This window comes from Salvelinus fontinalis, chromosome 4, assembly GCF_029448725.1.
Source record: "Salvelinus fontinalis isolate EN_2023a chromosome 4, ASM2944872v1, whole genome shotgun sequence".
Classification (NCBI taxonomy): domain Eukaryota; kingdom Metazoa; phylum Chordata; class Actinopteri; order Salmoniformes; family Salmonidae; genus Salvelinus; species Salvelinus fontinalis.
Window position 1 is genome coordinate 62,250,025 of NC_074668.1, and position 24,128 is coordinate 62,274,152.

General features: G+C 40.7%; 1 protein-coding gene across 4 annotated transcripts in view; it reads left to right on the forward strand.

The window, feature by feature from the left end:
* The window catches only part of LOC129854146 (cadherin-8-like), an 82,313-nt gene that overhangs the window by 23,302 nt on the left and 34,883 nt on the right, over positions 1–24,128 (forward strand). For all 4 annotated transcript variants that reach the window (XM_055920903.1, XM_055920900.1, XM_055920901.1 and 1 more), the window contains exon 3: positions 11,887–12,181. In XM_055920903.1, coding sequence (XP_055776878.1) covers positions 11,887–12,181 — 295 coding nt within the window. The remainder of the gene's footprint in view (positions 1–11,886; positions 12,182–24,128) is intronic.

Consider the following 24,128-nt stretch of genomic DNA (forward strand, 5'->3'; position numbering starts at 1 on the left):
GAGTGTATTGGTTCCTGACTTCCCTGAAAGGTTGCATATCGCGGGGGCTATTCGATGCTAATGTAGAACGCCACAGGATGTTTTTGTGCTGGTCAAGGGCAGTCAAGTCTGGGGTGAACCAAGGGCTATATCTGTTCTTAGTTCTATGTTTTTTGAATGGGGCATGCTTATTTAAGATGGTGAGGAAAGCACTTTTGAAAAGCAACCAGGCATCCTCTGCTGACGGGATGAGGTCAATATCCTTCCAGGCCAGGTCGATTAGAAAGGCCTGCTCGCTGAATTGTTTTAGGGAGCGTTTGACAGTGATGAGGGGGGGGGGGTCGTTTGACCGCGGACCCATTACGCACGCAGGCAATGAGGCAGTGATCGCTGAGATCCTGGTTGAAGACAGCAGAGGTGTATTTAGAGGGCAAGTTGGTCAGGATGATATCTAAGAGTGTGCCCATGGTTACGGATTTAGGGTTGTACCTGGTAGGTTCCTTGATCATTTGTGTTAGATTGAGGGCATCTAGCTTAGATTGTAGAATGGCCAGGGTGTTAAGCATGTCCCAGTTTAGGTCACCTAACAGTGCGAACTCTGAAGATAGATGGTATAATAATACTCTGTAAATTAGAGTAGGCCATCTCAACAGTCCAACATGAAGAACAGCTGCTCAAATGTCTAAGGCGCATTTCAGAGTCCAAAGCTGCGGATAGCTCGGTGGTCCATTGTGACATATCCATCTGACTTTTGCAACCACCGTCCGCTGGACGCACAGCCCGACCACGCACTTCCCCAACATTCCTAACCGACGTGGTGATGGTTAGAGAAATGGCTTGGGACGTGCCAAGAATTTGAAAAGTATTAAAGTTAATGGTCCAATATTCAAAAACACTGGTGTGTGGATGCGTATACGTTTTTTGGACTCCGATAAGCACTTACCACGTAACAATGTGTTGCTTGTTGTGGTGTCATTTACAATATCACATTGCATGCTGTACTGGAGAATGAGATGCCCATCTTCTATATTCTAGCTAATTCATTCAGTTGTTCAATAATTAAAAAACAAAAGAATGTTGAAATGTGAATTACAAACCCAAGCAGCGCCATCTGGACAGCAATAACAATCTATCATAACGAAATTATGCATCAAATTAGACTTGCTACAGGTTCCATCTGTACCTTGTGAAATCAATCTCATTCTGATTTGAGTAGGTCAGCTGCGTGAAAAAATAAAACAATTTGCTCCTTGATTATTGTTGTTTTGTTCTGGCTTCTCCCCCGGCTTCTGGTGTATATATTTAGGCTCATAGGTAGGCTAATCATACTGTGGAGGAGGTTAAAGCTAAAACCTACCCCCGTTTAGAACACCGCACGGCATCCATCTCCTAATGAATTTATACTGCTATGGCTTCTTTGTCTCTGCACTCTACATAATGCAGAGGTTTCTGCTTGGGCTTAGACCTTTTTACACAGATTCTCAGAGAATGCATATGGAATAGGCTATACGATGGATAGAGATACTTATTGTGTCAAGTGCCTTGACTTGACTTTATAGTTAAATATTTTTTCATAGCACACTTGTGAAGACGTCAGTAGCAGATTGATTGGCTCAGTGTGGGAAATTGTAAGAAATTAAATGAACAGTGGGAATGACTCTATAGGGATAGTTTCTTACATAACAAAGGTTATTCCCTCACTATAGCAGGTAAGGCCTTTAAATGTACTCCAGAATCGTTTTTTCTCAGCAGGCGGGCAGCCTGAAATACACCCTCCTCACAAACACACACACATGGACACACGCACGGACACACACACACACACACTACAAATTCCTCACGCACACACGCGCACACATGCACGCACACACACACACATACACATTACACCCTCCTCACACACCACACCCGCACGCGCGTGCGCACACACACACACACCCACACACACACACAAACACACACACACACACTCACTCACTCACAAACAACATATTTTCATGGATGAGCACATCTAATTGCATTGGCCTCTTAGACTAAAGGTAGCCGAGTCATTTGCTCTGTGATCTTTTTGCCTTTGAATTAATCTTGTGAAACAATAGTCTGGCTCAACAATAACACAATGGCCGCCATTTCTTCCTCTTCTCTTCCTCCATAGGGTTCTGCATTGAGTGGTTGCACCATTCAAGACAGTGGATCTGACTGTAATTATTGTACCTCTCATTGGTGGAGTAGTGTGGTTCTCACTGAGGACATTTTTGTCAGATTTGATTAAAATGGTACTTTCATGGGATGGACTGCAGGGAAAATTGTCCCCAAGAATAGCTAAGTGTATCATATATCATGCATCGAGCCATCTGTTCCTTAAATTCCAAATGTTATTGCAATATTTAGAATTACAGATAATTCATGTAGGTGTAATTAACAAATTAAATCTTCCTAATGAAAAAGTGTCTATATAAATTGCTAGATTTTTAGCTCAGAATCAAGTAACTACATTAAGTAATTCCTTAGTGTAGCCTTAAGGTAAAGTGGAATATACTTTATATACATATGATGCAATGAGCAATGTGGATATCGTATCTGACCCTTTATCTGATTGTGATCCGATCATATGAGACAAAATGGATGGCATTGTGATAGACTACATCCAGTTTGTGGAGTAGAGTGTTGGGGGCTATTTTGTAAATGACATCGCCGAAGTCAAGGATCGGTAGGATAGTCAGTTTTACGAGGGTATGTTTGGCAGTATGAGTGAAGGAGGCTTTGTCGCGAAATAGGAATCCGATTCTAGATCTAATTTTGGATTGGATATGCTTAATGTGAGTCTGGAAGGAGAGTTAACGGTCTAACCAGACACCTAGGTATTTGTAGTTGTCCACATATTCTAGGTCAGAACCGTCCAGAGTAGTGATGCTGGACGGGTTGGCTGGTGTGGACAGCAATCGGTTGAAGAACATGCACTTAGTTTTACTAGCATTTAAAAGCAGTTGGAGGCCACAGAAGGAGTTTTGTATGACGTTGAAGCTCGTTTGGAGCTTTGTTAGCACAGTGTCTAAAGAAGGCCCAGATGTATACAGAATGGTGTCGTCTGCGTAGAGGTGGATCAGAGAATCACCAGCAGCAAGAGCGACATCATTGATCTATACAGAGAAAGAAGTCGGCCCGAGAATTGAACCCTGTGGCACCCCCATAGAGACTCCCAGAGGTCCGAACAACAGGCCCTCCGATTTGACACACTGAACTCTATCTGAGAAGTAGTTGGTGAACCAGGCGAGGCAGTCATTTGAGAAGCCAAGGCTATTGAGTCTGCCAATAAGAATGCGGTGATTGACAGAGTCGAAAGCCTTGGCCAGGCTGATGAATACGGCTGCACAGTACTCATATGATCCGATCATATAAGAACTAGTAAATAGTAATTCTCATTATCATACCAGCTGTAAGCAGGGTTTCAGTCTGTTCACACTTGCTCACATGTTGCGTTGCATACAGTTGTAGTCGGAAGTTTACATACACCTTAGCCAAATACATTTAAACTCAGTTTTTCACAACTCCTGACCTTAAATCCTAGTAAACATTCCCTGTCTTAGGTCAGTTAGGATCACCACTTTATTTTAAGAATGTGAAATGTCAGAATAATAGTAGAGAGAATAATTTATTTCAGCTTTTATTTATTTTATCACATTCCCAAGGGGTCAGACTGTCACACCCTGACCATAGAGAGCTTTTTATTCTCTATGTCGGTTAGGCCGGGGTGTGACTAGGGTGGGTCATCTAGGTGTTTATATGTCTATTTTGTCCTGTTATGGATCCCAATCAGAGACAACGATAAACAGCTGCCTCTGATTGGAAACCACAACAGGATCATATTTAGGCAGCCATTTCCCCTTTGTGCTTTGTGGGATCTTGTCTATGTATAGTTGCCTGTGAGCACTATTTCTAGCTTCACGTTTTGTTTGTTTGTTTTGTTCTTTAAAGTTTTATATTCCAAAATAAAGGATAGAAACATACCACACTGCATTTAGGTCTAATCCTTATGACAAACGTGACACAGACGTTTACATACACTCAATTAGTATTTGGTAGCATTGCCTTTAAATTGTTTAACTTTGTTCAAACATTTCGGGTAGCCTTCCACAAGCTTCCCACAAAAAGTTGGGTGAATTTTGGCCCATTCCTCCTGATAGAGCTGGTGTAACTGAGTCAGGTTTGTAGGCCTCCTTGCTCGCACACGCTTTTTCAGTTCTGCCCACAAATGTTCTAGAGGATTGAGGTCAGGGTTTTGTGATGGCCACTCCAATACCTTGACTTTGTTGTCCTTAAGCCATTTTGCCACAACTTTGGAAGTATGCTTGGGGTCAGTGTCCATTTGGAAGACCCATTTGCGACCAAGATTTAACTTCCTGATTGATGTCTTGAGATGTTGCTTCAATATATCCACATATTTTCCATTCTCATGATGCCATCTATTTTGTGAAATGCACGTCCCTCCTGCAGCAAAGCAGAAAAACAACATGATGCTGCCAGCCCCGTGGGATGGTGTTCTTCGGCTGCATGCATCCCCCTTTTTCCTCCAAACATAGCGATGGTCATTATGGCCAAACAGTTCTATTTTTGTTTCATCAGACCAGAGGACATTTCTCCAAAAAGTACGATCTTTGTCCCCATGTGCAGTTGCAAAACCGTAGTCTGGCTTTTTAAAGGCGGTTTTGGAGTAGGGGTTTCTTTCTTGCTGAGCGGCCTTTCAGGTTATGTCGATATAGGACTTGTTTTACTGTGGATATAGATACTTTTTTTACCTGTTTCCTCCAGCATCTTCACAAGGTCCTATGCTGTTGTTATGGGATTGATTTGCACTTTTCGCACCAAAGTATGTTCATCTCTAGGAGACAGAACGCGTCTCCTTCCTGAGCGGTATGACGGCTGCGTGGTCCCATGGTGTTTATACTTGCATTCTATTGTTTGTACAGATGAACGTGGTACCGTCATGCGTTTGTTAAAACAAAGAGGCACTGAGTTTGAAGGTAGGCCTTGAAATACATCCACAGGTACACCTTCAATTGACTCAAATAATGTAAATTAGCCCCTCAGAAGCTTCTAAAGCCATGACATAATTTTTCTGGCATTTTCCAAGCTGTTTAAAGACACAGTCAACTTAGTGTATGTAAACTTCTGACCAACTGGAATTGTGATACAGTGAATTATTAGTGAAGTAATCTGTCTGTAAACAATTGTTGGAAAAGTAGATGTCCTCACCGACTTGCCAAAACTATAGTTTGTTAACAAGAAATTTGTGCAGTGGTTGAAAAACGGATTTTAATGACTCCATCCTAAGTGTATGTAAACTTCCACCTTCAACTGTATCAGTTGGCTACCCACACACAGATAGCCCACATCCTCATTTTTAGGGAAAAAAAGCAAGTACTTTTGGATGAATTTCACCAGACAAATCAGCATATAAGGATTTAAGCTTCCGGGGCGAACAGCACAAAGAAACCCTGCCTAATTGAGCCTTGCGATGAGATTCAGATGGGGAACTGCTCTGACATGCTAGACACCAGCTGACACCCAGTCTTACAGGGTGACAGGGCCCCCTCTCCCTCATACTCCCTCTCCCTGCAGAGAGGAGCAGTACATGCCTTTTCCACCACTTGCCCTGACAAGGAGCAAAATCATTAATTTGCCATGTAGGGCTTAACGCCACACTTAAGTGTGGAGCCTGAGGCCGAGGGGAATGAGATGTTCCTCATTAGGATGCACTATTGTTCCTCCGATTGCTATAAAAGCTCATCTTGAGTATGGAGTGACATATTTTCTCCTGAGCTTGACAGTGAAAGCAGCCCCATGTGGCAGTTATTGGGGGTACAGTGGGAAGAGGGTATGATTCCCCTCATTGAGCATTGAGATTCATAATGAAGCAGTGAACTATAATGCAGGCCAATAAGCGTGATGTCTGAGTTCTTACATGCAGAGGGGTTTCTAATAAACATAGATAAATAGATGCACGATGGGAAGTCCGGATATGTGAGCAGTTTTCATTATCATGCAAGGCTACGGTTGTAACATTGCTATTGGGTTATTTTCCACTCGTTAATCTACTTATGCTTATTTAGTGCAGACTTGGTCTTAAGTGCAGTTTGAGGGTTTGAGTGGTTGAGTGTCTGTACCATATAACGTTATCGTTGCAATTGCAAACGTGGACAGAACAGTTTGTAATGAACACAAAACGGTTAAGGTTAAGTGTTCCCAGAATGTCATTGTTTGCCGGTGCAGTTTTGTTGTGTTTGCCGGTGCAGTTTTGTTGCCTTGCTAACTTGGATAATGATAGACAGCCTTGTCAGCCCCTTTTCTTTAATTCTCCTCTCTGATGATCACTTGTGCATTGTGGTGTAAAGATCATCTACGAGAGGGATAGAGGCACCATTTACACTGGACAGTTTGCACTGTATCTAGAAACATTCTGGTGAAAGTAGGTTTCTCACTGCTTACTATACATACATGTATTCATATGATGGGGGGGCGACTGATATTTATTTTTGTTCCATGATTAGTATAATTGATCAAATTATGCAAAGAAGTCTTCATACCGTGTATGATTTTTTTTGCCAGCTTTGTATTTTAACACAGACAAGCACACACACACACACACACACACACACACACACACACACACACACACACACACACACACACACACACACACACACACACACACACACACACACACACACACACACACACACACACACACACACACACACACACACACACACACACACACACATAGATATAGCCTCCAAGTAAACTGACAGACATTCATTTGGGCTCATTTAAGGGTTTTGTAGTGTGTGGAATGATGTGAAGCTGTTGTGTTAATGAGCCACATCTTTCATGTGAAACGATGGCACAATTAGGAAAACAAAAGTGCAAGGTGTGACAATTTAAGTGAATGTGCTTTGTCAGTGTCTGTGAACAGCACCTTTGAGACAGTATATGCATAAAACGGGTTTATAAAACAATCATGGAGGCTTTATAGAGGTCTGGATTTTTGTACACACATTTTACCGTGTTACTCTGTCCCCAAACATGGTCTCAAAGGAATACCTCTGGAAAATTTCAGGGCAGAAAATGAAATGGAAGTTGCTGAATAGGATGTTCTGGTGCAAGATCTTTACAAAAATACAAATTAGAAAGAGCACCGCTTCTGGCCATGTTTCAGACCGATGCTGAACATTGTCCAATTTGCAAATGTTCTACTTTATGATCCCATCCCCCCTGCAATCCTTAGTCACTTACCTTTGGGATCAAGTTCCTAATATAAGGATAGAATAAAACCAGCCATATCCGCTCCTCATTTGAAAAAAAAACTGTCTCTTACCTTGGAGCTCCATTTCTGTTATCATCTTATTCCTTTTGAAATCTCTTTAGTCGTTTGAAACATGAAAAGGGTTGTCTGTACTTGAATCCGCTAATGTTCACACAATGTGTGCTCGCTTGCCAGACGGCAGTGTCAAAGACCTTGACAGGTGACTCTATACATAGGCAGTGGTAGAAAAAGTACCCAAATCTCATACTTGAGTAAAAGTAAAGATACTTTAATAGAAAATGACTCAAGTAAAAGTGAATGTCACCCAGTAAAATATTGAGTAAAAGTCTTACTTTTTAAATAAACGTAAGTATCAAAAGTAAATGTAATATCTAAAATGTACATCAAACCAGAATGCACAATCTTCTTGTTTTTTTAATGTATGGATAGCCAGGGGCACACTCCAACACTCAGACATAATTTACAAACAAAGCATTTGTGTTTAGTGAGTCCTCCAGATCAGATGCATTAGGGATGGCCAGATATGTTCTCTTGATAAGTGTGTGAATTAGACAATTTTCCTATCCTGCTAAGCATTCAAAATGTAAATAGTACATTTGGGGGTCAGGTAAAATGTATGGAGTACAAAGTACATATTTTCTTTCGGAATATAGTGGAGTAAAACTAAAAGTTGTCAAAAATATAAATAGTAAGGTGAAGTACAGATACCCCCAAAAATGACTTAAGTAGTACTTTAACCTTTTATGGCTGCAGGCCGGTGTCGGGCTCAATATGACAACAGCCCGTCCAAGTGCAGGGCGCGAAATTCAAAACATATTTTTTTGAAATATTTAACTTTCACACATTAACAAGTCCAATACAGCAAATGAAAGATAAACATCTTGTGAATCCAGCCAACATGTCCGATTTTTTAAATTTTTTACAGCGAAAACACCACGTATATTTATGTTAGCTCACCACCAAATACAAAAAAGCACAGACATTTTTCACAGCACAGGTAGCATGCACAAAACCAACCTAACTAACCAAGAACCAACCAAACTAACCAAGAAACAACTTCATCAGATGACAGTCTTATAACATGTTAAATCTATGTTTTGTTTGAAAAATGTGCATATTGAGGTATAAATCATAGTTTTACATTGCAGCTACAATCGGAAATAGCACTGAAGCAGCTAGAACAATTACAGAGACCAAATTGAAATATCTAAATACTCATCATAAAACATTTATGAAAAATACATGGTGTACAGCAAATGAAAGACAAACATCTTGTGAATCCAGCCAATATTTCCGATTCTTTAAGTGTTTTACAGTGAAAACACAATATAGCATTATATTAGCTTACTACAATAGCCAACCACACAGCTACATTGATTCAAAGCAACAGTAGCGATAGCGACAAAACCAGCAAAAGATATTAATTATTTCACTAACCTTCATAAACTTCATCAGATGACAGTCCTATAACATCATATTACACAATACATATATGGTTTGTTCGAAAATGTGCATATTTAGAGCTGAAATCCGTGGTTATACATTGTGAAAACTTAGCATCTTTTTCCCAGAATGTCCGTTTGTAGCCTGCTGGAGGTCATTTTGCAGGGCTCTGGCAGTGCACCTCCTTGCACAAAGTCGGAGGTAGCGGTCCTGCTGCTGGGTTGTTGCCCTCCTACGGCCTCCTCCACATCTCCTGATGTACTGGCCTGTCTCCTGGTAGCGCCTGCATGCTCTGGACACTACGCTGACAGACACAGCAAACCTTTTTGCCACAGTTCGCATTGATGTGCCATCCTGGATGAACTGCACTACCTGATCCACTTGTGTGGGTTGTAGACTCCGTCTCATGCTACCACTAGAGTGAGAGCACCGCCAGCATTCAAAAGTGACCAAAACATCAGCCAGGAAGCATAGGAACTGAGAAGTGGTCTGTGGTCACCACCTGCAGAATCACTCCTGTTTTGGGGGGTGTCTTGCTAATTGCTTATAATTTCCACCTTTTGTCTATTCCATTTCCACAACAGCATGTGAAATTTATTGTCAATCAGTGTTGCTTCCTAAGTGGACAGTTTTATTTCACAGAAGTGTGATTGACTTGGAGTTACATTGTGTTTTTTAAGTGTTCCCTTTATTTTTTTGAGCAGTGTATTAGCATACCACAATAGCCAGAAACACAAGCCATTTCCCAGTAGCAAAAGTTAGCGATCGTAACAAACCAGCAAAAGATATATCATTTTTGACTAATCTTGATATGCTTCATCAGATGACAGTCCTATAACATCAGGTTATACATACACTTATGTTTTGTTCGAAAATGTGCATATTTAGAGCTGAAATCAGTGGTTATACATTGTGCTAAGGTAGCATATTTTTCCCACAACGTCCGGATATTTTTCTGACACTTTTTCTGACACACATATTCTGACCAAATAGCTATTCATAAACATAACTAAAAAATACATATAGGAAATGATAGATACACTAGTTCTTAATGCAATCGCCGTGTTAGAATTGTAAAAACAACTTCATTACGACATACAGCTTCGGTATAGCTAGAGAGTACCCAAGAGCTGGGCGCCAACGACTAGTTCACATGTACGACAGATATATGAAATAGCATCATAAAATGTTTTATACTTTTGCTGATCTTTCATCAGAATGTTGGACAAGGGGTCCTTTGTCCAGAACAATCGTTGTTTGGATTTAGAACGGCCTTTTTCCCTCTCGATTTAGCAAGCACACTTGCCAAGTGGCACGAATCTCTCCATGTCAACAAACAGAAGAGAACGGAACACGGCAAACTCCCGAAAAAATTTCAATAATCTGATTAAACTATATTGAAAAAACATTCTTTACGATGATATTGTCACATGTATCAAATAAAATCAAAGCCGGAGATATTAGTCGTCCATAACGGCAGCTTTTCAGAAGGCAATTCCAGGTCCATCCTCGCACCTTCCAGAAAACAGGAAATGGGTGACACGTCATTCCAAGAGGATTTATTCCACTTCAGACCAAGATAAACACTCCATTTCTTCTCTCACTGCCTCTTGACACCTAGGGGAAGGTGTATGACGTGCATGTATACTAATACGTATCATGCCCATTTATAGGCAGGACCTAGAACAGAGCCTCGATTTCAGACTTTCCACTTCCTGGTCAGGAAGTTTGTGCCAAATGAGTTCTGTTTTACTCACAGATATAATTCAAACGGTTTTAGAAACTAGAGAGTGTTTTCTATCCAATAGTAATAATACTATGCATATTGTACGAGCAAGAATTGAGTACGAGGCCGTTTGAAATGGGCACCTTTTATCTGGCTACTCAATACTGCCCCTGCAGCCCAAACAGGTTAATGCAATCGCCATGTTAGAATTCTAAACATAACTTCAGTACGACATGCAGCTTACGCTATAGCGAGAGAGCGCCCAAAATCTGGGCGCAAACTAAAAGTAAACATTTTCGACAGATATATGAAATAACATCATAAATGGGTCCTACTTTTGATGATCTTCCATCAGAATGTTGTACAAGGGGTCCTTCGTCCAGAACAATCGTTGTTTGGTTTTAGAATGGCCTTTTTCCCTCTCGAATTACCAAGCAAAACTAGCCAAGTGGCGCTAAGCTGTCCATCGTCACCAAACGCAGAGAACGCAACACGCCTAAACTCCCGGAAAAATTTCAATAATCGGATAAAACTATATTGAAAAAACATACTTTACGATGATATTATCACATTTATCAAATAAAATCAAAGCCGGAGATATTAGATCAGAAGCCAATACTGATGACCTTTATGCGCTTCCTGAACAAAGGAATTCGGGGGTCATGTCATTCCAAGCTCTCTCTTTTGACCATAGAAATACCTAGAAACCCCATTTCACCTCTCACAGCTTATTGACATCTAGTGGAAGGCGTATGAAGTGCATGTATACTAATAGATTTCAAGCACATTTATAGGCAGGCCCTGGAACAGAGCCTCGATTTCAGATTTTTCACTTTCTGACAGGAAGTTTGCTGCAAAATGAGTTCTGTTTTACTCACAGATATAATTGAAAACGGTTTTAGAAACTTGAGAGTGTTTTCTATCCAATAGTAATAATAATATGCATATTGTACGAGCAAGAATTGAGTACGAGGCCGTTGGAAATGGGCACCTTTTATCCAATCTACTCAATACTGCCCCTGCAGCCATAAGAAGTTAAAGTATTTTTACTTAAGTACTTTACACCACTGTACATTTAGGCAATGAAAGTGTTTGATGTTGGTTAGAACAAAAACCTCTGGCCATAGAGTATTTTTCGCACTAATGTGTGCTGGCATTACTATTTGTATACTGTGCATCATGATAAGATAATAAAGCAGACATGACCGACTTTCTATTGTGTATCAGTTGACCATAGGTTTTGTTCTCAGTGGGCCTCAGTTATCAATATATACAAAGAAAAATGTTTATGACTACGCCAGTTGCGCCAACATTGGTTTTCAACATTCATATAACTCTTATCAGTTAACTTAAAGATTATGCCAATGAAATAAGAATACATTGTGAAACTTAACAATTCATTCCTTTTTTTCAGCTACACACAGATTTGGATGTTGGCAGCACACCAATAAAGTATGTCCTGGCTGGCGAAGGGGCGGGTACCATCTTTGCCATCAATGAGATTACGGGAGATATTCATGCCATGAAGAGACTGGACAGAGAGGAGAAGGCAGAGTACACTCTTACAGCACAAGTCACTAACAGAGACACCGATCAACCCCTGGAACCGCCCTCAGAGTTCATCATAAAAGTGCAGGATATCAACGACAATCCGCCACAGTTCGTTGAAGGCCCCTACCGGGCCTCTGTCCCAGAGATGTCTCAAGTGGGTAAGTCAAGTGAAGGCCTTCACTTCTCTTTCTGCAGGCATACAAACTCATCTCAAAATCATTTGAGAATATAATCTTTATGTGTAATTGTAGGGTATTTAGGTAACTATTGTGATATTTAATAAGCTATTTTTTTGGGATGTATAGTGATGACAACATTGGACGTCATTATAATACAAACATAGAACAGAGTTTTGCCTGACTTTTCAATTACGGTTTACCATCATGAATTCCATGTTGTCATATTAAATATGGTCCTCAGCGTTGAGTAGTACCAATTCCTGCAAGGGGATACCATATAGAGTACCAGTCAAAAGTTGTATTAAATAGATGTTTTCCCCTCATCAATCTACACACAATAACTTCTACTTGGTCACAATCCCGGATCCGGGAGCACCCCCATCAGTAAAAAAGCTGACTAGCATAGCCTAGCATAGCGTCACAAGTAAATACTAGCATCTAAATATCATTAAATCACAAGTCCAAGACACCAGATGAAAGATACACATCTTGTGAATCCAGCCATCATTTCTGATTTTTAAAATGTTTTACAGGGAAGACACAATATGTATTTCTATTAGCTAACCACGATAGCAAAAGACACAACTTTTTTTTCTCCACCCTTTTTTTCCTGCATAGGTAGCTATCACAATTTCGACCAAATAAAGATATAAATAGTCACTAACCAAGAAACAGCTTCACCAGATGACAGTCTGATAACATATTTATTGTATAGCATATGTTTTGTTAGAAAAATGTGCATATTTCAGGTATAAAACATAGTTTTACATTGCAACCACCATCACAACTCTCACCAAAGCAACAAGAATAACTACAGAGACCAACGTGAATTACCTAAATACTCATCATAAAACATTTATGAAAAATACACAGCGTACAGCAAATGAAAGACAAAGATCTTGTGAATCCAGCCAATATTTCAGATTTTTTAAAGTGTTTTACAGCGAAAACACAATATAGCATTATATTAGCTTACTACAATAGCCAACCACACAACAGCATTGATTCAAGCCACAATAGCGATAACGAATAAACCAGCAAAAGATATTAATTTTTTCACTAACCTTCTCAAACTTCTTCAGATGACAGTCCTATAACATCATATTACACAATACATATAGAGTTTGTTCGAAAATGTGCATATTTAGCGGCACAAATCCTGGTTATACAATGAGAATAGTAGCCAAGCTGCGAACAATATGTCCGGAGAAATCTTGGGAGAGGCACCTAATCTAGTCAGTAACTAATCATAAACTTGACTAAAAAATACAGGTTGGACAGCAAATTAAAGATACATTAGTTCTAAATGCAACCGCTGTGTTAGATTTTAAAAATTAACGTTACTACGACATACAGCGTGCGTTAAAGCGAGACCGCACCGAAATTAATGGCGGATCAGTAGTTTTACATTTTTCAACAGAACAACGAATTAACATCATAAATACTTCTTACTTTTTGATGAGCTCCCATCAGAATCTTGGGCAAGTTGTCCTTTGTCCAGAGGAATCGTTGCTCGGTTGTAGATTGTCGCCTTCAACTTTGGAATTAGCAGTAAACATTAGCCATGTGGCGAAGACGTGTTCAACTCACCATAACGCAGCACAAATAAAATACCAAAAATCGCAATATACTGATATAAACTGATATAACTCGGTTTAAAATAACAACATTATGATGTCTTTAACACCTATATCGAATAAAATCAGAGCCGGATATATCTAAGGCCTTTAACCTGTCTAGGATCAGCGTGGCGCTAGCGGCACACCCCCCCCCCCCCACTGAAAAACCAGTGCCGCGAAATTCAAAAAAAATATTTTTTTAAAATATTTAACTTTCACACATTAAAGTCCAATACAGCTAATGAAAGACACAGATCTTGTGAATCCAGTCAACATTTCCGATTTTTAAAATGTTTTACAGGGAAGACACAATATGTAAAGATGTACATCTATTACCTAAAAACACATTAGCATAATCCACCATCTTTTATTTGTCCACCAACACCAGTAGCCATCACCAATTCGGCTAAACTAAGATATTTATAGCCCCTAACCAACAAAAAAACTCATTAGATGACAGTCTGATAACATATTTATGGTATGGGATAGGTTTTGTTAGAAAAAAGTGCATATTTCAGGTAGATGGCATAGTTTACAATTGCACCCACCATCACAAATGGACTAGAATAATTACAATGAGCAACGTGTTTACCTAACTACTAATCATCAAACATTTCGTAAAAATACACAGCATACACGAATCGAAAGACACAGATCCTGTGAATACAGACAATATTTCAGATTTTCTAAGTGTCTTACAGCGAAAACACAATAAATCGTTATATTAGCTTAGCACATAGCAATTAGCAGCCCAGCATTGATTCTAGCCAAAGTGAGCGATAAAAGTCAACATCGCCAAAAGATATTAATTTTTTCACTAACCTTCTCAGAATTCTTCCGATGACACTCCTGTAACATCACATTACAACATGCATATACAGTTTGATCGAAAATGTTTATATTTAGCCACCAAAATCATGGTTAGACAATGTGAAATGTAGACAAGCTGGTAAAGAAAAAGTCCTTGCGCCACTTAGACAGTGATCTACTCTTATACATAAATACTCATAAACGTGACTAAAAAATATAGGGTGGACAGGGATTGATAGACAATTTAATTCTTAATACAATTGCGTTATTACATTTTTTAATTTATCCTTACTTTTCAATACAGTTTGCGCCAAGCGAAGCTACGTCAAAAAACATGGCGTCCTAAGCCACTAAAATGTTTCGACAGAAACACGATTTATCATAATAAAAATGTCCTACCTTGAGCTGTTCTTCCATCAGTATCTTGGGCAAAGGATCCTTTCTTGGGAGAAATCGTCTTTTGGTGGAAAGCTGTCCTCTTGCCATGTGGAAATGTCAACTGCGTTCGGGATGAACTGAAAAGCGTGCCCAACTTTTCACATCGTTGCAAAAATAAATGTCCCAAAATCGCACTAAACGGATATAAATTGCTATAAAACGCTTTAAATTAACTACCTTATGATGTTTGTAACTCCTATAACGAGTGAAAAGATGACCGGAGAAATATAACAGGCTAAACTAACGCTTGGAACAGGTGCGCGCCGGTGTCCTCTAGGCTCATGACGCAGCTCCCAAAGAATGACTAGCTTCAGGGTTTTTTCATTTGTAGGGCCTGTGAACGCGCAATCGACCCCGTTGGAATCGTCATCACGTAAAGGCATCCAGGGGAAGACGTAAGAAGTGTCCGTATAGTCATAGCAACGACAGTGCCCTTTTAACTGACTTCAGAAGAGTGGCCAACATTTCTCAAATCTGACTCCATGTCAGGGAAATTGCTGTAGAATGGGCTCTGTTCCACTTAGAGACAAAATTTCAACTCCTATAGAAACTATAGACTGTTTTCTATCCAATAATAATAATAATATGCATATTGTACGATCAAGGATTTTGTGGGAAGCCGTTTAAAAAATTAGCCAAATTAGCATAAATAGTCTAAACAGCGCCCCCATCCCCAACAGGTTAACGGGAGCTTTCTAGAACGCCATGCTGAGGTCTTTCTTGCGTCATGGCGAATGAAGGAAAGACTGGACCCCACGTTCCCAGTCCATTTATATGGCCTCAGATCTGCCTAGCAACTCCATTCCAATTCTCACTATTTGCTGACATCTAGGGGAAGGCGTATGCAGTGCATCTCAACCAATAGAAGACATGCAAATTAATAAACTGACCTCAGAACAGCCTGGCTGATTTCAGATTTCTCACTTCCTCACAGGAAAATTGCTCCAACTTGAGTTCTGTTTTACTCACAGATATAATTCAAACGAAACTAGAGAGTGTTTTCTATCCAATAGTAATAATAATATGCATATTGTACGAGCAAGAATTGAGTACGAGGCAGTTTAATTTGGGAATGAAATTTTTACAAAGTGAAAACAGCACCCCCTATTTAGAAAAGGATAACCTATAATGACAAAGCAAAAACACGTTTTTATAAAGTTTAGCAAATTTATAAATAAAACCCCCCAGAAATATCACATTTATATAGGTATTCAGACCCTTTATTCTGTACTTTGTGGAACCTCCTTTGGCAGCGATTACAGCCTCAAGTCTTCTTGGCTATGATGCTACAAGCTTGGCACACCTGTATTTGGGGAGTTTCTCCCATTCTTCTCTGCAGATCCTCTCAAGCTCTGTCAGGTTAGATGGGGAGCATCGCTGCACAGCTCTTTTCAGGTCTCTCCAGAGATGTTAGATTGGGTTCAAGTCCGGGCTCTGGCTGGGCCACTCACGGGCATTCAAAGACTTGTCCCGAAGCCACTCCTGCATTGAACTGCCTGTGTGCTTAGGGTCATTGTCTTGTTGGAAGGTGAACCTTCGCTCCAGTCTGAGGTCCTGAGCACTCTGGAGCAGGTTTTCCTGATGAATCTTTCTGTACTTTGCTTGGTTAATATTTCCTTCAATCCTGACTAGTCTCCCAGTCCCTGCCTCTGAAAAACATCCCCACAGCATGATGCTGCCTCCACCATGCTTCACCATAGGGATGGTGCCAGGTTTCCTCCAGACGTGGCGCTTGTCATTCAGGTTAAAGTGTTCAATCTTGGTTTCATCAGACCAGAGAATCTTGTTTCTCATGGTCTGAGAATCCTTTAGGTGCCTTTTGGAAAACTCCAAATGGGCTGTCATTTTCCAAAGGCCTGATTGGTGGAGTGCTGCAGAGATGGTTGTCCTTCTGGAAGGTTCTCCCATCTCTACAGAGGAACTCTGGAGCTCTGTCAGAGTGACCATTCCGAACCAAGGCTCTTCTCCCCCGATTGCTCAATTTGGCCAGGCGGCCAGCTCTAGGAAGAGTCTTGGTGGTTCCAAACTTATTCCATTGAAGAATGATGGAGGCGACTGTGCTATTTTTTTAATACCCTTCCTTTGATCTGTGCCTCAACACAATCATGTCTGGGAGCTCTATGGACAATTCCATCGACATCATGGCTTGGTTTTTTCTCTGACATTCACTGTCAACTGTGGAACCTTAAATAGACAGGTGTGTGCCTTTCCAAATCATGTCCAATCAATTGAATTCACCACAGGTGGACTCAAATCAAGTTCTCGAAACATCTCAAGGATGATCAATGGAAACAGGATTTACCTGAGCTCAATTTCGAGTCTCATAGCAAAGGGTCTGAAAACGTATGTAAATACGTTATTTCTGTTTTTAATATATTTGCAAATAATTCTAGAAACCTGTTTTCTCTTTGTCATTATGGGGTATTGTGTGTAGATTGATGATGGAAAAAAAATATTTAATCATTTTTAGAATAAGGCTGTAATGTAACAAAATATGAAAAAGTCATGGTGTCTGAATGGCTTCCGAATTAACTGTAGTGTCCTGTTCTCAATTGAAATGCTCATTGTATTTACCCATGAGTTTTGACAGTGAAGTGAGGGGAATTGCTAGTAGTGGGGTGAAAAGCAAAGTGCTAGTTGACTGCAGAGACTGGAATTTGCCAATGGGAATGCAATATAAAAATGGAAGTTGGTGGCTTTTGTTCTTTCTTTTTTTTTGTTCACTGCCGATTAATTAAACATTTACCAATGTTCTCTTGTTAGCTTGAAAGGCTTTTTGAAATGACTTGTTTCCGTCTTGTTAAGTTTTTATGTGTTGTGGTGTTATGGAAGGGATCAAAAGCTCTGGACATAAAGACACAAACAAACATTCAGTGTTTTTTCATCTCCCGTCTCATATTCATCAATCTTTTGTGTTTAATTTCTATCACACTAACATGAGATTTTATATATAACTCACTGATGCTCTATTTTCATGTTGTGCTTTAAAATTCCAATAAAGTCTACTGCGGAAACGGAGGAAAATAAACTCTTATTAACATAGAGAATGTTGGATTCCTGACAAAAACATATAACTCAAAAGTATTAAAAAGAGCTTGAGGTCAATTCCAAAACCGTGAGCTGTTATTTGGAGCTTTATCAAATAAAGGTTAGCTTTTAAAATGTTTGGGCTGACAAGCCTCTCAATAGTACACATTCAAATATAGGCTATACAATGCCCCAGTGTCATCACAACCTTGGCAGGCAGTTACCACTAGCAGAAAACATATGTGACGTGTGCTGGTAAGGTCTTCATGTTTCCAGTGTGCAGGCGAACACAAAGGTTAATAGAACATGCAGGAGAATGCCTTGTTCTTTCTGAAGGAGAGCTGGATAAGAATCGTAGCTTTGTTCACTTCATATTATATAATTTATTGAGTAACAAATCAAATAAAACCATTTACAGTTTTGGTTTTGTTATTGGTGTACTAACATTCTCCATTGAAAGACAGAAAGGTGCGGAGTACATGTCATGACATTTATTTGACTTGTGTGCATTCAACCTATAGTATATTCTCCTGTTATCTTACTCTGATCTGGTTCCCTGATAGTAACACTTAATTATCTCATTCTAAGAGGACATTAGAGAACATTTTTGGGAGGGAATTATGTATTTTTTATACCTGACTGCATGTCTTCAACATTATCTCAAACGGGAAGTTATTGCGGTGTCTGTCGTATTCATTTTTATTACATCTTCCTATCAGCCTTTGAGTGTGGGCAAATACATTTTTGAACAAGCACCAAATATCCTGTTAAAGGTTTTATATTATTATACATTAATACGTAACACACTATACTCATCCATTCATTTTATGATACTGGAAGTGTGAAAATGCTGTATCTATATTCATGATATTTATATATTTCAATTTTGTCTTAAATTCTAAATGAGTTCGTTACTTATTGGTATAGGTCTTCTCACAAGGGGAATTAGGCATCATTTGCACGGATTGGACAAATCTCATTGGATTATTGGATCTGTTTTCTTGTTAATGGGGTCTTTGACTTTAAGGCCAAGACAAGCAAGCAAATTCCCCCACTAGGTCCTCCAACCATACGCTGGAATTATAGAGCTCCCTGCCTTCTGGAGCTAACAAGGGGATTGTGATGTAGTTTAAATTACAGAGTCTGCTTGAAGTGACGATTCAGGTAATTAGAATCAGGTCGTCTGACCCTCCTCTCTACCAAAGAAAGGGTGTGAAGGACAATAATTGCTACACAGAGAAATAAACTGGGAAAGTTGTTTTGCCTCCTAAAACTCCAACGCGAAGCCTCGGGAGCTTTGCCTGTGCCTGCTTCATTATCAAGGCGATTAATAAACTGGTGGAGAGACAGATGGCATGTCGCTCCTCAGCCCTCCTCTCGTCGCAGCGCGGCCGCTCTCAACCCCCTGTAAAATGAGCCTGTGTACAGAAGCACCAGGCGTGCAAACGTGTCAGGATCTGCTAAATTGGAGCACAGACATGAAATTGAAGTGACATTAATAGATTACCTGGAGTTCATTTGCATTTTGGAAGTTATTATGAACGTTGGTAACAGGACTAACAGGCACGGTCTGTGGCTCTAATGATATTTCTTATTATGCATTGATCAATGATGGGAGCTTGGGAAATAAGTAAAGAGTTGTCATCATTGATTTTGACTTGATCAAGGAGAGACGTATGGAAATGAGTGCTACATGCAGACTTCCATTGGGCACATTATCATACAGTATACGTACATTAGACACCTCATTTTAATATTAACACAACTTCATAAATGAAACATATACAGAGTGACAAACATAACACGTTTTTATGTCAAAGCATGTGAGGAGAGGCATCGATCACAAGTGAAAAAAGCAAAGGGACATAGGTGAAGACTCAGATATGGGTTACATTAGTCAACTGTGAGATGCTCTTACACACAATATTTCAACACATTACAGGTGTCAGATTCATTTCAGGACAGCAAGGCTATTTTGATACTATTGCACGCTCCATTTAGGCCAGATGTGTTACATTTTCCTTGCTTGATCTCATCAAACATATGATCAGATCTTTGTAGTATAATGCTGATCTTGCTGTCAATTCTGAACAAAACCGTGGCTTTGGAGTAGTGGAAATGGAACATTGTAGCTTAATTGGAGGGTCATAGTCTTATCTTTGAAAACATACATTTTTAGACCATGGTCTTCAACTGTAACAACTTGGTGGAGAACATTGGTACAGGGCTTCTGTCTGGTGTGACTCGCCTTTCTGATTCAGGACTCTAGGTTCTGGCAGATGGGCAGGGAGGCAGGGGGTTGTGGGCCTTTAACACCGTGTGCAGCTGGGCCATAGCAGAGTCACATCTGCCGTGCAGGCCAGGCACGGTGCTGTAGAAGGCCCATGGCCTCAGCTGAGGCAGGGGTCAGGCCAGTGAACCTGGAGTGACTCTCTCAGCCCAGCCAGCCCATTCGATGCTGCTAAATAGGGATAGGACAGGAGTCCAAGGCAGAGGGGACTTCACAGACAAGCTGGGCCTAGCTGTAAATAACTTGCTCCTTCTATTTCACCTCATTCTGCATTTGTAGTGTCCTCTCTCTTTTTCTCTCTCTCTCCCTCGCTCTTTCTCTCTCTCTCTCTCTCTCTCTCTCTCTCTCGCTCTCTCTCTGTCTCTCTCACTCTCTCTCTCTCTTGCTCTCTCTCTCACTCTCTCTCTCTCTCTCTCTCTCCATATGGTTACCTATGCTTATATACAAATCTATATTCATCTTCTGAAACAGCCTTTTGATATGGCTTGTTGGATGATGGAAAACAATTTCAAGTTTTGGGAATATGTTGTTTTATCAGACAAACAGTGTGAATATGCAGAGACAACAGGCATGTCTGGACTGGTTCTGCCATCATTCGATTGAATCAATCACCTAGCTGACGCATCTGTCGGGTTGTACCAAAATAATGAAAGAGCGCACGCGCGCACGCACGCGCACACGCGCACACGCACACACACACACACACACACACACACACACACACACACACACACACACACACACACACACACACACACACACACACACACACACACACACACACACACACACACACACTCACTGACTCACACATGACTTATTCATCACGTTATTTATTATCCAGCGTAACTCTGAATTATGCATGTAATATGATGAGTCTCTGGTCTTTCAAAGCTTAAGGCATTTGTTCTTTGTAGCATACGGTATGCAGGCTCTCTATGTAGCATGCACTCTGTGGCACACCTAACATACCATCAACTGCATTAACACAACTGTGCCCTGCAGTTCCAAACTTGCTGTTGTTTGCGTGTCATTTGTCCTGCTCCCCTGTGTGGTTGAGCCTGATCTCTCCCTCTCTAATACCTCAGCTTGGTCTTCCTTGGTGAGTGAACAAAAACTACAGGCTCCCAGGTAATGATGCCCTTCAATATGTTCTGCATAAGATTGGCTCTGCGGATGAATGGTAAAGAGCTCAATGAAACGAAGGACAAAACCCCCGACTGGCGCTTTTCAAAAGTCACCCATGAATCCCCAAAAAAACGAAGAAGAGATAAGAGACAACATGTGATAAAAGAGAGGGAAATGAATGAGCTGAAGTGTGTTTTTGTCCGGGCAGCTCTTGTGGTGAGAGGAAGGTACATAAACACCCAAGGCCAGTGCTAATGGGTCTGGGCAGCATTGTGTCGGCTGGAGTGATGCGACTGATCCCCTTTGACAAGGTAATCAGTACAATGCTCGACACTGACATTATCCCTCTCGTGATGGAGAAGGGAGGAATGGAGAGCATGCTGAGAATGGAACATGCTATGTGTGATACTACAGGCCTAATCAAGGCCCAGTGTATACAGTAGCTGCCGTCATATGATTTACATTGATATTACATTTATGCTGCCTAGCTTTTTACATGCTTAATTTAGCTGGCAAGCATAGTCCAGTTCTCACATGTAAAAACACAGTGAGGTGCTCATGTCACCTTCCTAACATATATATATTTTGATGTTGTAATGAACACAATTGGAGACAGAGAGCTGGTTTCAAGTGCAGGGCGCAGCAGGTTTATTGGTTAAGGACCACAGGAGGAGGCAGGTAGCTGGATCCAGGGGCAGGCAGAAGGTCATACACAGGGGGTCCAAAAAGGCAACAGTACAGGCAGGGAAAAGGCTAATAACGAAACTATCATACACAGGAGGATTAAATACTGGGGCAAAAACAGAGCTCCGCATAGAAGTGTGTCACTAAACAAACAATACCTCACTATGATGGGGTGCAAAGAACTGAACTAAATAGTGTGTGATAATGACATACAGGTGTGTGAACAGGTGATCAGAATTCAGGGGATTGGGATCTAGAGAGTGAGCGCCCCTTCTGTGCACATTAGGTAATAGCGTATACCCCAGTATAGTGCAGAAACGGTCTGAAAATCTGGATACCGCCCAACCCTATTATGAATTGACTAGAGGTGAACAGGGAAACCCAAAGGCTGCATGATGGGTGGGAGTGAGGCGGGGAGTGATTGCTGAATGCGAAAGTGTTCTAATTCGCACCCCAGCATTAGCAATGCTTATTCATATCTGCTGGGACGCCAGGTTGCTTCCTCACAGACATTCTTCAGTTCATAATATTGCTCCACCCATTAATTATGCAGGAGGAGAGCTGCAGATATGTAATGTTGCGTTGAGGCTTTTTCTCTACAGCTGTCCCTCTCGCTCTTGCTCTGCACGCCTACCTCTTTTTACTCCCTGCCTCTCTTCCCCACTATCTCTGTGTATCTCTCTCACTGTGTTTGACTTGTTTTCACCCCCAAACTCTTTCCTATGTGTGTGTGTGTGTGTGTGTGTGTGTGTTTGAAGGAATGCGTTCGGGGAACAGTTGTCTAGGCTCATGCTCTTCTTGCTCCTGGTGATTGTAGAGTACTCAGCAGTGAGTGCAGGATCCTATGCCCTCCCATCTTTCTCTGTCTGCATTATTCATTGTCAGAGGTACAAACCATAGTTGTTTGGTGCCCACAGGCGCCCAACTGTGCTCTCCCAAATTAAAAAGCACTGATTGCATCCTGTGGAGAATGTTTTTAATTTTTTATCTTTAAAGTCATTTTAAAAGGCTTTATTACTAAAGGCAGTACACAAAGTAAACACTTACTAGAGAAGAACAAGGTCCATGATTCTACCCACAGTAACTTAAGTATGCATCTCCTTTGTGGAGAACACACACAAAAATAAAGAGCTTTCTGAGTATCACTTCAATTAACACACATGTATGAGGGTTTTTTTTGTGGTTGAGAGTGTCACTCCTCTGCTAACACTTCCTGAAGGGGCCCAGCAGAAGATTCACGTGGCATGGCTGGTGGCGGGGATTCCACACAGACACATAAATGGGAGGGAAACACATTCATCAAGGTGGCAGAGACTTGAGCAAAGAGGCCCATCCAATCACAGCAGAGAATAAAGGGAAGGCATAAAAGTCTATGCAGCAAGGTCATTTGAAAAATAAACAGATAAGAACGTGAGATCAAGTGGTAAATCTCCTGTATGTGGAGCCTTTGTGATCCTCACAGATGCCTGTCCCATTAACGAAAGCCAATGTTCTGTTACACTGCCTCTGCTCATGCTTTCTCCACCACTTCTCTAACCTGTGTGTGGAAACCTTTAAACAGCACTCAGCCTGTTATATGTTGTGTAGATTATGATTATTCAATGAGGAGTGTTTTTTTTCTTCACCTCCCTGCTCTTGTTGGTATTTGTCTTGTTTTTTTTGCAGCACAGTGCCATATTCCAGTTTCACTGTTAGTAAAATATTGACAGTTGCATTGCTCCTTACGCCGGAGTATCGATTTAACCAGTCTGTGGTTTCTCCACAGTCATAGGCTGGTGTCCACAGTAGTCAATCCAGCACCAGTCAGTGAACAGGTATGACTATCTCACATAAGGGCTTCTGGGTAATTGGCTGCCCTTTAAAATTTCACCTCACTTCACGGAGTGTAAACAAAGCAGGAGATGACTTGGAGTTTGGAGGCGCTTTCCAT